Below are 14,958 nucleotides of genomic sequence, written 5' to 3' on the forward strand. Positions count from 1 at the left end.
ATTAAAAAAAACTTACTTTATTTCTGGAATACTCTCTACATATCATGCTAGATTAAGTTAAAATACATTGAATCTAATTTTTGTCAGTCTAATCATTCTAAAGCAAGTGAAATCAATTAACTGATGAGTTTTTGGAAATTTTTACTGATTGTTTTTCTGTATTTGTTTCTGATTGTGGCAGGGAAGGAAGGCTGGCAACGCTTCCAAGCATTTCTGCTTAGAATACAAAACAAATGAAAAACAATGTGGTAAAGTTATAAGTAGGACTCAGGCACCCTATGCGTGTGCAATCAGGCATGATGCAAAATACACTAGATTAATAGTATCCTTTACTTCTTACATTAGTCCCATTAGGACTCAGGACTCTAATTAGCTTGTTTAGCTTATATTTCACATCAGAGGCTCTGCATATTCAGACTATAAAACCACTGTTGGATTAACTTACATATATCAGACATAACTTTAAAAATGTATGACTATTTTATTGTCCTCACTGTGGTGAATAATATTTAATACTTTTTTCCTACTTTTATCTGTGGCTTCATAAAACACATACCAAAAATCCATTCACTGTATTCTTCAAATTAGAGAAATAGCTTAATATATCTGCATTCTTAGGCACCCTTTGATTACACAAGGATTGATTTTTTTCCTGCCATAATAAAAAAATCAGAAATGAAAAAATGTAAATAATTCACTAATTATAATCATCTGGATTTGCACAAGTGAAATCGATTTGATACTTTGTTAATTATTGATATTGAAATCTATAAAAATTAAGGAAATTATAGTAGGGAGACCAAAGTTATTTACAAAGGATCATTTATTAAACACATTTTAAAAACAAAATACAAAGATTGTTGTCCTGCATGAATACATCACATATGAAAAAAATAATGTGTTTTTACCGAATTTAATTTGAAGATATTCAGAATTTTGTTTTCTATCAACTTGAGCAATCAGTTTTGCTTTGCACCTTGTCTAACACTGTTGTCAATCAGGAAGAAATGTTTCCTTGTTAATTAAATCATATTCATACAGCTAATATTTTACAGATATAAAATAAGACAATGTCTGTCATACAAAGCTCTTTCTGCAAGGTAACTGATTTGCCTATGATCCTAACTTTTTTAAGCTATAAGATAGGAAGAATTCAGGAGCTAGGTAACTTTTATAATAATGTATTAGCAGCAGTTGATAGTAAATGCAACATAAGATTTGTTTTGTCTGTGGTACAAGAATATGTCCTATCAGACTCTACTGTATTTTTCTCTACTTGAACACAGGTAAGCACATACTGATTGTCTCTGGGATGACAAAATGTATAAAAAAGACAAGAAGCTGGCTCTGGTTGTCATTGTGAGTGCCTATTTTCATCAGCTAATATGAATGCATTGCTAAATTAGTGAAGACAGGAAAATGACTTAAGGGTAATATATACAGAGTTAAAATACACTTTTTATCCACTTGAGTGATTTCAGGCACTGTGGCTGTTCAGGATAAAATGTTTCATGGTTTATTCTTGATAGCAATTTAATTTTCAGTGCAAGCAAAAGCAAATACCTGCCCACTGTAATACACATGACCTCACACATCTGGAATGTTCAATGCAAGTTCATCCTCGGCATCTTCACTTTGGAGGCATCTTGAATAAAAACGTTTCATAGTTTGCTCTTGATAGCAATTTAATTTTCAGTGCAAGCAAAAGCAAATACATACCTGCTCACTGCCATACACACGACCAAACACATCTGGAATATTCAAAGCAAGTTCACCTTCTCCATCTTCACTGTGGAAGCTCTTTAATAAGTGGCACTTTGTGTAAACCCTCTATAAATCATGAAAAACAGATTCGAGATGCCTGGATTTAGTAATATTAAACATCACTGCCATAGTCATCTCTCTGTGTAAACGATGTTTGGGTAAGGCTTGCCATCACAACATTTCTTTCCTGAGAATGGAGCTGGTCCTCTGTGTATATATCATAAGTGTGCATGCTCTGAGCTGTGGTCACTGTCGTGACTGTCTTCATTTGCTAGAGAGTCCCCTGTTTGCTGGAGGGTGGCTGCACCAATTCCCGACAGCTCTGATGGGAGAAGTGTTCCCTTTTTCACATTCACCAGTTCCTTTTCCCGAGCCGCAGCTCCTTGCTGCCCGCCCTTTACCCTCTTCCACTTCATCCGCCTGTTTTGGAACCAGACTTTCACCTTCAACCACGAAAGGGAACAAACAAACAGAAGAAAAAAGATAATTAAAATGACATTTTTTTCTCCTTAGTGTCATCAATGAAAAGTAGCTCCTCAAAGGCTTATACAAAGACATCATGAAGGAGTGAAAAGAAAAATAAATCCACATTGAATTTAATCAGGTTGTATGTTCATCATAATTTTTAAACTTTCAAAAGGTGCATAAAAAGTACTGTATTTGTATTTTATAGCATACAGTGTAAAATATGGAACTAGACAAAAACTTTGTCATTTACTCAAAGTACTTGGGTCTATAAAGAGTTTCTGTGAATTGGAGCTAACATAATATTTGTATTGGTCAAATCCCCCTCACTCCTAAGTTCTTCTTTGATTTGACATCTAGCTGTCATTTCCTGAACCAATTTAAAACATGTTCTGGGAGCTACTGATTAAGTGGCATCTGAAAGGCCTTTCTCTGCCATTAGAGACCACTGCTGCTTTCACAAATCTTTATTTGACCATTCCACCTCACACTGAGCCTATCTTCTTTTGAACTATTCTTCTTATTTTCTACCTTAATTAATTTATTTTACTTAGCAAATATTTGATCTAGTGATTTGTTTAAAATATTGTCACAATAAAAAATCTCAACATTTGTTAAATCACCAAGATTATATACTACATCATTCACATCAGCTTTGTACAGATATTTTCCTTTTAAAAGCTTCATGGAATTTGCCTAATACATTTAAAGATATATATATATATATATATATATATATATATATAACATATACGTGTTAAAAAAAAAGAGCAAACAGACATTAAAGATCTATCCATTATCAGAACTAGAATATTTTTGGCATTATTGCGTCTTGTTTAGGAGGAAATCTATTTCTTTAACATTGCATTTCTCATAATTATAGCTTCTAGTAAGCTAAGTGTTCTTTTTACATTGTATTTCTCTGTCTACCCCACCTAAAAGTACCACAAGCCTGAATTTTGTGTATCATCTGCAAGTCTTTCTTAAAAAAGAAAACAAATTTTTTTCATAACACGTAACATTAAAAATATACTCTTTAATTTTATTTGTTTGTTAGGTTTATCAATGGAATGTTCTTAAGTGCAGGCTTTTTGCCATATCTATGTTGATTCAAGAGACTGTATTTATTCATTTTTTATCATTGTACAACATTCCAAATTCTCTCAGTATAGCACGACAGAATGGATTTTCGAAAAGTCCATGGATATTTGAATTCTTTTTTTTTTCTATATGTAATGCTGCTATAGATATTCCTGCATGTGTGTTCTGATAAGCACATCATGGGAACTTCCCTGGAGACCACAGTTATATGGCTGCTACTATCTATCTTCTCTCAATGTATGCTGTTTCTTTTTCCTTTTCTTAGAGTATTTTTTGATGATTAGAAACTCTTAATATTAATATGCTTAAATTTATCTACTGTTTCTTTTATGAGTAGTGTTTTTGTGTTTTCTTTTTTTAAAAAAATCTATTTTCTGAGGCCACTAAGATATTCTATTGTGTCTTCTTCTAAGACTTTTAAAGGTTGCCTTGTCCAACACAATGGGACCCTTTCTCTACGAATAAAATAAAATAAAATTAGCTGGGTGGGATGGCACAGTGCCTGTAGTCCCAGCTTCTTGGGAGGCTAAGGTGGGAGGATTGCTTGAGCCCAGGAGGTTCAGGTTGCAGTGAGTGGTGGTTGTACCACTGCACTCCAGCCTGGGCGACAGAGCAAGATCCTGTCTCAAAAAGAAAAAAAAAAAGTTTTCCTTTCGAATTGAAGTAGTTAATCAATGAAGTACTGATTTTAGTATATATAGTCTGAGGAATAGGCTTAAATTTACTTTATTTTAAATGGATAACATATTGCCTCAGGTCCATTTATTAAACAACTCAGCTTTTTTCCAGTGATCACTGTTTCATCTGTGTTCATAAATTAAGCTTCCATACATGCATAGCTTTATTGCTATATTCTGTTCTGTTCCTATATTATTTTTTCTATAGCTGTGACAACACCACATTATCTTATTAATTATAATTTTATAATAAACCTCTATATCTGCTAGGGATAGTTCTGTTTCATTCTTCTATATTAGGAATATTTTGAATATTCTCTATTTTCATTTTAGAAATAATCTCAATTTCTGTAAATAGTGCTATAGAGAAAGTGAAGAAAAATATATTAAATTTCCAAAGGCATTATTGTATCAGTGATCTCCAAATCACGATGCTCTATCAGCATGCTTTCACAGTGAAATATTCAAACTGAGATATTTCTCTATTCTGGATTTTTCTTGGTCTCACTTTGAGCCATGGTTAAATTCATGTATCATATATTACCCAAACATATAGTAATTAATTTGACAATAAAAAATAAGAAAAAATAGTACAAAGATGATTCACTAAAAAGTAGTTGATGGGTGTTCACATATTATTATTACTTACTAAACAAAAGAATCAGTAATTGCCTTTTATTATAGACCTACTTAAGGATAGACAGTATTCTCATACAGTTTTCCAAATATTATTACCATTATTCTTATATTATATCTGAGAAAGTTGAGGTAAAGGTTAAGTGACTTACCTAAGATTACACAGAAAGAAAACCATGGTGCCAGGATTTAAACTTGAGGGCTGGGGTTTGTTTGATTCCAGATTCTGTTTTTTTTTTGTTTGTTTGTTTGTTTGTTTTTTGGTTTTTGGTTCCTATTATATTTCAATCTCCTATTTTTAAAGCATTTGGAATAAAAAAATAAAGCATATAGAGTATGTGAACGCCATCCATATGATTACTATCATTCAGGTAATTCTCCCACTTGATATAATTAGGTTTGTAAATATGACATGATTTTTCTGTACTATAATTTAGGTAATTATACTACTGAGTTCAATTACCTTTGCAAGCTTGACATTGCATTTTTGCATTAGATCTATTGCACGTGAGTTGGGTTCTACTCTTGGCTTTACTTGTTCATTTTGTGTGAATTTGAGAAAATTTTACTTCTCTCTACCTCAATTTTCATATTTCTAATATTGGAATCATAAGCCTTTCAAGACTTCCTATAGGGATATTTTCTCATGGACAACTCCAGATGGAAGAAATACATATGCTATGATCATCATCATTGTTCCCAAGGGCTGAAACATTCAGTCTAAATAATCCCGGCAGAAAAAGAGGAGAAATATACTTTTTAAGATCTACATATATTTCCTTTTCTAGGAGAAGGGGTACAGTAATTATATAATATCAGTATAAAAACTGTTATGGGCAATTCTAAATAAGATAATTCTAAATGTAAGAATATGATATTGATTTTAGATATATTATAGCTTATTTTGTGTTGTTTTCTATGTCTATCATGTGAAATTTTACCATTTCATTTTAAAAAATAGATTGAAAAAAGACTGAATAATTGCCAATAGTAGCTACATGTATATACATAGGAATAGATATATACATATAAGAATATGCATTTGATTATATAGAGTAACTCTAATACCTTATATACTATTTCATTTAAAAATTAGATTATATATTTGATAGTGAAATTCCATGATATTGGCAAGGAAACAAAAAATAGCAACAAATACATAATGGGCATATCTTACAGAAAAGAGAAGGAAGAACATAGAACTCTAAAAGTCAATATGTTCAGATTTATTTTCAAATATGCTATAAAGTATTGGGGTGAATTAAAATAAGTGGAGAAGGATTTTTGGAAAAACACACATTTTTCTATTAGCATCACAGTATTAGCAAACCCCCCAACAAAATCTACAAATTTATTTCCAGATTATAAGTCAACATTGTCATTAATGTAGGATAGTAGTCAATTTATAAATAAAAAGACTTCATAGTATAATTTAGTATAATTTTATTAACCCAGCTTTCTTGACAGTAATGAAAAAAACTTTTTCTTTTAGTTTTTCTTTTAAAGACAGCTAAATTATAGTCATCCAAATGCCTAAAATTTTATTTACTAAAAACTAAGTGTTTGAATTATTTTTATTAAAATTTATAAGCATATTTTATATAATAAGATTAATTTATAAACTACATAGAGTGCAAGAATTCTCACATTTCTTTGGTGACTTGGGATCTCTATTCGTTCATTCATACATTTAAAAATATTACCAAATGTCCAGCAACCTGTACTGTGTTAGATCAAAGATGGGAGGTATTGAAGCACAAATAAAACATAGTCCCTGCCCTTAAGGTATTCATAGTCAAGACAATGAAGGAAATGTAAATGTAATTTATTTGGACATCACCTTACACCCTTTATCTTGTAAGTTCACAATACCTGTCCTTTTAGGTTTCACAATATATTACCAGACAAAATAAGTGACTTATGAATCTGTGTTGTTACACAATTTCCTAAGGTGTCCAGAGGCAAATAGGTTAATAGAAAGTTGAATCCATGTAATGCCATAACTCATATTTATGTAATAACATAAGTGTCTGTGTTTTGAAGAAACAACCATAACACCAAACATCTGGATGAAAACTAAATATTTCAGTGACATACCCAGATGCCTCTAAACATCTGGGATTTGTAGATTTAACATTCCAACTGTTTCCATTTTTATCTGGGCACTTGGAATATTGTAGACATTGTCTAATAAGTATTTATTTATATCTTTGAGATGTGAAAACATGCAAAGGATAATTGTACAAATAAGATTTTCAGATGTAATCACATCCCTAGTGATTAAATTTGATCATGGCAGTTTATCTAGTAAATTCAAAAACTCACCGAAGTAATTCAGTAACAAAGTAGCTGAACTACTGATTTAGCAGTATTAGAATTAGAAGCAAGAATGCTTAAAAGTAAAGGTGAAAAATGGGGAAAAGAAAGCTTTTTTTACCCTTCCTGAATAGATAGATTTATATCTGATTAAGAGAAGGAATTCTTCAGCTATTTCCAAAAGTTTATCGGAGCCACGAATTGACTCTGTTGTTTCTACACAATTAAAGGGTGTTTATGTGTATTGGTGAGGCTGTGGAGGGGTAGGATACACTTTGTAGCTAAAGGCTGAAGTCCTGTTTACAGGACTGCCTCTCACCTTTATCCACTGATTTAGCACATTGGGAATCATTTTCTCCTTAGTGGTCATCAAAAAAATGATAGCTATTTTGAAAACACTTGGCATTGGACCATTTGATGATTTATGAGTAAAAAACAAAACATAATCCCTCTCATTTCCACCAATGGAGTATGATCTAGTTAGGTGGGATTTTCCATTTATCTTGGCAGAAGTATCATTAATTTAGTCTGTTTATTCCAGTAATCTTAACTAGTTTACAAGTCTGCAACATTGCACCTTTATTAGCTCTGTGAAAAAGATGTTTTGAAGTGAAAGGATCTCCCAATTCTTTCTACATTTTGGCAGCCTTAACTCTATAAAAATGTCCATTTTACCACTTCTTTTATATGCTCCTGCAGCTGCTTTCTCTCATCTTCCCACTGTGAGATATTAAAAATCTGGTGGGAGTTTCCTCCAAGTTTATCTGGATGGAGAAAAAACACCAGAATAAGCTTGTCCCACTTAAAAATACCTTGAAACTGGAGAGCCTTTACACTGAGTTCTCTGCAAATCATTCAGGGTGACTCTGACAATTGAAGATTATTTGCTGTTGATCTTGAAGGGTATATGAGAATATATTGTAAACTAGAAGCTGTTAAGTTAGAAGCTAGAAGATTTACCGGAGTGATCTGTAACTGTTCGACAAACAACACTGCATAATTAAAATATTTGAAGCTCAGCTTCATTCTAGGTTCTGCATTTTTATTTAACATAATATAATTTTCTTTAACACTTGTGTGCTAACATGGAATTACTTTGCAGAATGAGCCTTTTTTTATTTTTTATTTTTTTCTTCTTTAGCCGGATGAAGTTCAAAGAGAATTACAGACTACCCTGACACTACATTATGGAAGATGCAAATGTAAGAGTGTGACATCTGTGTGTGATTCCATGACTATTCTTCAGAATGGAATTTGGAAATTCAAATCCTGAGTGATATTTAAGGATTTAACATACCTTATGTTTTTCTAAAAGGAAACCTAATTATTATTGCAAATATTCATGACACATATATGATTCATCATAAAATTTGAGTTAGATATACTGATCGGTGATATAAGTAAGGTAGGGGTAGCCACAAATAACATCAGATATAACATACATATTTTATAAGCAATCATGTGCAATTTCCACATGACAATATGTCTAAAGACTAGTTCTGATTATAAAGTAAGTTTTCATGTAGGAGAAGATTATTTCTCAAAAACAGTTCTGCTACAGGCTGGGTGCCATGGCTCAAGCCTGTAATCTCAGCACTTTGGGAGGCTGAGGCTGGTGGATCATGAGGTCAGGAGTTCAAACCAGCCTGGCCAAGATGGTGAAACCCTGTCCTTACTAAAAATACAAAAAGTTAGCCAGGGATGGTAGCAGGTGCCTGTAATTCCAGCTACCCGAGAGGCTGAGGAAGAGAATTGCTTGAATCCAAGAGGCAGATGTTGCAGTGAGCCAAGATTGCACCCCTGCACTCCAGCCTTGGTGAAAGAGCGAGACTCCATCTCAAAAAACAAACAAACAAAAACAATTTTGTTATATAATTTAATATTTGTTTTTCCCTGTTTGCATGATATCTTTCTTTTGATGCAGATAGATAGATATATGTATAGTTAGAGGTATGGAGATGTGTATATATGTACACACACACATATATATCTGTGTATATGTGTGTGTATGTGTTTGCATATGTGTATATTTACACTCACCCACATAAAATGAGCCTATAAGTCCTGTCTCTGCATTTGAATCTCAAAAGACCTTGACAATGTTAAGGAAACTATTTTATATTCAGATAATTCTATTAAAGCTAAGGAAAATATTGAACAATATAAGGTTAGATGTAATAGTCCTTGGTGTATATGTTTATTTTACTGAATCTCGGGTTATTTTAACATGTGAAAAAAAAAGTTTTAAAGAATGAATATGAAAAGACAACATATCTATAGTTAGATATTTTACACATGGAAATCCTAGGGAAGGATATTATTTAAGATTATAAAGGGTCAAGATATAGACTACATAGCTAAACATAGCATTTATGAGATTAATATAAAATCAAAATAATGGAATAGCTGTCCTGTGGTCTAAATATTTATGTCTCCCCCAAATTCTTTTCTTTCTTTTTTTTTTTTTTTTTTTTGAGATGGAGTCTCACTCTGTTGCCCAGCCTGGAGTGCAATGGTGCGATCTCAGCTCACTGCAAGCTCTATCTCCCAGATTCACACCATTCTCCTGCCTCAGACTCCCAAGTAGCTGGAACTACAGGCACCCGCCACCATGCCTGGCTAATTTTTTTGTAGAGACGGGGATTCACCGTGTTATCCAGGATGGTCTCGATCTCCTGACCTAGTGATCCGCCCACCTCAGACTCCCAAAGTACTGGGATTACAGGTCTGAGCCACCGCACCCGGCCTCTCTCCCCCAAATTCTTATGTTAAGATCCTAACCCGCAAGGTGATGGCATTAGGAAGTGGGGCCCTTGGAATGAGATTAGATCATAAGAACAGACCTAGCATTACTCAGATTAGTGCCCTTATTAAGGAGGTTCCAGAGAGCTACCTAGCCTCTTCAGCCATATCAAGGTAGAGTGGAAAGATGGAAGTCTATGAAGAAGTGTGTGCTCACCAGACACCGAATCTGCTGATGTCTTGAACTTGGACTTCCCATCCTCCAGAACTGTGAGAAATAAATGTGTGTTGTTTATAAGCCACCTAGTCTATGGCATTTTGTCACAGCGGCCCCAATAGCCTACAAGCTGCATTGCAAATGTAGAGGATGGATTTTAAAGTGTTCTGATTGTAATTCTGTCAATAACTTTAAAAGCCCAACCTCCAGAAAATAAACTGAAAATATTTCACTGGGATGAGAGCCCTGGCATTTTGAAAGAATATGCCATCTGACCTTCAAAAATAGCAAAGTTGATGATTGACACCATACTATATTTTTTCCGATAAATTCATCACAGTAAAATTTAGCCCAGAAAATACAAATACAACTTAAGGTAGAAACATAATTAAAGTATGTGATTTATTTTTTATTTTTTAATTTTTTTGATATGGAGTCTCACTCTGTTTCCCAGGCAGGAGTGCAGTGGTGCAATCTTGACTCACTGCAACTTCTGCCTCCTGGGTCCAAGTTTTTCTCCTGCCTCAGCCTCCTGTGTACCTAGGATTATAGGTGCCTGCCACCGTGCCTGGCTCATTTTTGTATTTTTAGTAGAGACGAGGTTTTACCATGTTGGCCAGGCTGGCCTTGAACTCCTGACCTCCAGTGACTGGCCTGTCTTGTCAAAGTGCTGGGACAAGTACAGGCGTGAGGCACCACTCCCAGCTTGATTGTTAATTGAAGATATTTTGTGCACAGATTCTCAATTTAAGAAACTTAAGATAACATGTGTGCATAGAAATATTGGAATGAAAGGGTGCAACCAGAAACATTATCCAACACAATTACATCATCCCTCTCCTATGACATTCTACATTCATAACAATTGTGAATACTTGTTCAACTTTTACCTCTTCTGTGAATTCTAACAGGTATTTCTTTAGCTTATTTTAAGAGGATTTTATTTCCAGCACTTAGCTCAACAAATATTTGTGTTACAAAAGGATTAATTCAACATGCTTTGCATAGCAAAGGTTTTTGCCACCTGGTTGATAATTCTGTTTTATAGTTTATGCTAGAAATTATTTCATATCCATTATGATATATAAATCTACATAGAAGAAAGAGCAGGTAGTTTTAATTTCCATTTTGTGCCTTGAGGAGATTGTTACTTACTTAAGAACACACAATTCTAATCGGCAAACCTTGGATTTTTATTCAGACTTTTTTCAAAACAATTACACTCTTTTTGACTAACCCATGTAGGCCCTCTAAAGACTTAGTTTTGATTAGGAATTTAAATTCTGCATGCATACATCTTTTCGCACTAACTTGCAAAACTATACATAGAGATTTATTAAATAAAAATATATTGTGTACAATAACAAATTTTCAATTCAGTGAAAACCAAATTATCTCTCATGTTCTTTGTTATTTTCCCCTTGTGATGCTGTGGTTAGATTATTTCAGGAACAAATTTCAATGAAGTGGTCTGTCCTATACTGACACTGAGTTTGGTCTTGTGGCTTGCTTTGGACAATGGGACATTAGAAATATGACGTAATAGGCCTGAAAAGCCCTTGCTTACTAGAGTTTCCCCCCTCAGTGCTCCTGGGAATGCTTCTATCACCATTGGAAGGATCCCAAGCTAGCCTATAAGAAGATGAAACCACAAGCAACAGAGACTAGCTGTCACAGCTGAGGCCCAACCATCTCTTTCTTAGTCAACCCACCAGCTGACTGGAGCTCCATGAGGATTCCATGTAGGGCCAGCAGTATTACTGTCCGACTAAGCCCAGTCAAAATCTCTAACTTACAAAATCTAAAGCAAATAAAACTTTAGTTATTATTTAAAGCCACTGAGATTTGGAGTTGTTACACGGCAAAGGGTAACTAACACAAAATTTTAAAAGAATCTTTCAAAAACCTTAAAATATTATGTATATCTATATATAATTCTTGCATGTAATTATTTACCAAACTTGTCAAGTCAGTTAGAAAGAAGAAATATCCAAGACACCTTCAACATTTTCAAACCAGATTTACAACACTGCTTCTAAAAATAAATGATTCTGCTCCATGGTCAATGACAGATAACCCTAGAACATCCCCAAACTGGCAAGTACAGAATCTTGTTTCTTGTCTTGGCTGAGAGCACAGTACTGCAACCTGTCATTTCTACAGATTAGAAGCAAATCCTGGTTTCCTAGTTCCTTCATGTATTATATAAAACACGCTTGCATTTCCTAGAGTTCACCGTCTCTATATAAGAACATTACTGTGTAATTCTCCCTCCACATACACCTTTTTATTTTCCTGTTCCCTGTTTAAAAAAATAATAATAAAATAAAGGCCTGATGATGTAGATTTTGGATCCTGCTTTCCAGCATGCCAAATGTTGAATACATAGAGGGAATTTTGTATGTGAAGTCCAAGGGAAGGAAAATGCTGCGCTCCATAACATAGGTACTAGTCATAATATGTAATAAAATATAAACTGCCAATAAATAAAACCACAGAAAAGTGTTCCTCTGCATATTTCCACTACCCATAAATAACCTACCAAAGCTGAAATGTAAAAATTAACAGAAGGAAAGCAGATTATTTAAGAAATTGGATAAAATAACTTGCTCTAGTAAGACATGCATTCATTTGTCCACACCCTGTTGATATTTCTTTGGTTCCAATGGGATCCTGGAGGAGGTACACACAGTGAAAGAGGAAATGAGACTCTAGCCCTAAGAGTGCCAATCATAACTGCACTGTCCGTAAAGATGTTTGCATTTGCCTTTCAGGAATGTTTTTGTAAAGATTAGCAACTGTTAACCGGCAGTAGGCTAGATTCTTCTCAGGATCTGTACATGGAGTTCACTGGGAAGACTATTAGAACAAATCATTTGTCATTAAAAAAATGCAAGAAAGGGACCTGAAAAGCAATCAATTTAAAAATATTATTTAGGCCTCATTAATTGGAGTCCAAAAACATTAATAATTTCAAAGTATTCTCTAAGTGGATAGCAGATTTTTCAATATCTGAGAGCAATACAATTTCAAAAATATTTTGGGTAATGGGGCAGAAATATTTATCAATGATCTATGTGACCTTGCCTTTCATCATTTTCCAGCCATCTTGCACCTAAGCTGCACCATTTGACTATTCTAGACATTAGTGTGTAAATAGAAGTGACATGGGTAATTTCCAGGTGAAAACATTTAAAGGTCAGTGCATAAACTTCCAATTCTTTCTTATTTCTTGTAGTTACCATGGACACCACATGTTGAGATGCTAAAGAATCAGAATGGGTCTGTGAGTGATTATCTGGAATGCTGGACATGTAGAGTTTGTATGGAGAGTGAGTAAGTAATGAACATTTTTGTGTTATGCCACTGAGGTTTACGGGTGAATGTGTTACTGCAGCATAGCATACCCTATCCTGAGCAATACAGAAAACTAATCTGGGATTACCAACTTTCTCATATGCTAAATAAGGAGATTTTAGCATATAAGCACACACAATTCCTCACTGTATGCCATCGTTATGTAAAATAAATAATATTTTAAAACCAAAAAATACAGAAGGATCTTAATCATAGGAGGATTCTTTCTTAAACTCAGTAAGTATGGTTTTCTTTTAAATATCATTATATTATTTTTAATTTTGTCATTTTGCTGGCAAAATTTTATCATGGAATAGTATATCTATCTTCCAAATGGTATTGAAGAATTCTGGATCTAGGTATTTCAAATATGGCAAAGAAGACTGTGGACCCAGAGCAATTAAAAAAGATCATATAATGACACTGTCCAGCTTTACCTGTCTTTCAGTGAGATCCAGATTCACTGCTATCTCGTATCGTCTCAGTCTGGTGAGATAATTATGATGGGCAAATTCTGCTTCAAGTTCTCTGATTTGCTCTTTGGTAAATGCTGTCCTTTCTTTCCTGGGTTTGCTGTTGACTTCTGACTTGTAATTTCCTTCCTGGGAGTCTGAAAAAAGGGATACAGAATTGGTAATAACTCATTTATTCAAACACATGCAATCATATCATTCACAATTATTGAGTTACTACTTTTCCAGGTTCTGCACAAGACATGGAACAAATATAGACCAAAGACAGTAAGACTGATGGCAACTCAACAGGGGGAGATATGTTTCTTATTTTTCTCATCTTCCTTCAGGTAACTCACAACCTAATTGGGAAAGCATGTACTTTTCCTCTTATAAAATATTAACAAAACTTCTAACGGCTTGTAATATGATTTTAAGATAAACCAAACCTCTCTAGAAAAAAATTTTAGATATGAAGTTTTGTTTCATAAGTTGTTGAGCATACGTACTTGAGGTCTAAGTAAGATTGAACATAGTAATCCTTTAAAAAGTGGCATCTAATATATGAGTATTTGAGAAATTCAAACATTCAGCAACTGGACCATAAAAAATTTTATGCTCAGACTGAGCATATGTAGAAGTATGTGTGTACTTATTGGCCTTTTTATCTGTATTTAAGTAAAATTCTTGAGGGCAATAGCAATGTTCTTTTATTTTATATAATGCTTAGTCCAACATGGAATCTATAAATGAAATTGTGTTCATATGACTTAAACTATGAATAGAGTTTTTCAATGTGTTTTTCATTACATATGAGATAAACATGAGATGGACAACACGTACCATCAGTGATCCACAACATGAAATCTTATAATGCAGTGTAAAATACCAATAACAATTTTGAGCATATCATTCCATTTTTCCTCTTAAGGTTTCAAGACATAATTAACGTATAGAATTTCTTTCACCCTCATAGTACACCTGAAATGTAGGTCAGAAGATATTCTTAATGTACGAAAAAACAGAATGTGAATCAATAATAAACACACACGCCAAGTAAAAAGTAATCATACCCAGCTATAGTAACTTATGGCAAATTTATCCTCAGTGAAATATCAACATAATCAATATAAAGGAGCACATTAATGCTCTCCTGAAAATTATTTCTGGTATCTAATTATTTTTGCACATGTACAAACAAGCTGTGATATCTTTAAAAAGTATGAATACA

At 33.6% G+C, this 14,958-nt stretch overlaps 1 protein-coding gene across 1 annotated transcript in view; it reads right to left on the minus strand.

Moving 5' to 3' along the window:
- Positions 1-805: 805 nt before the first annotated feature.
- Positions 806-14,958, minus strand: part of MEOX2 (mesenchyme homeobox 2) — a 73,894-nt gene continuing 59,741 nt past the window's right edge. Inside the window, exons 2-3 of the mRNA XM_033193337.1 lie at positions 13,713-13,885; positions 806-2,207 (exon numbers count right to left, since the gene is read on the minus strand). Coding sequence (XP_033049228.1) covers positions 1,983-2,207; positions 13,713-13,885 — 398 coding nt within the window. The 3' untranslated portion in view covers positions 806-1,982. The remainder of the gene's footprint in view (positions 2,208-13,712; positions 13,886-14,958) is intronic.

This window comes from Trachypithecus francoisi, unplaced genomic scaffold (genome assembly GCF_009764315.1).
Source record: "Trachypithecus francoisi isolate TF-2019V2 unplaced genomic scaffold, Tfra_2.0 Lachesis_group4, whole genome shotgun sequence".
Classification (NCBI taxonomy): Eukaryota; Metazoa; Chordata; class Mammalia; order Primates; family Cercopithecidae; genus Trachypithecus; species Trachypithecus francoisi.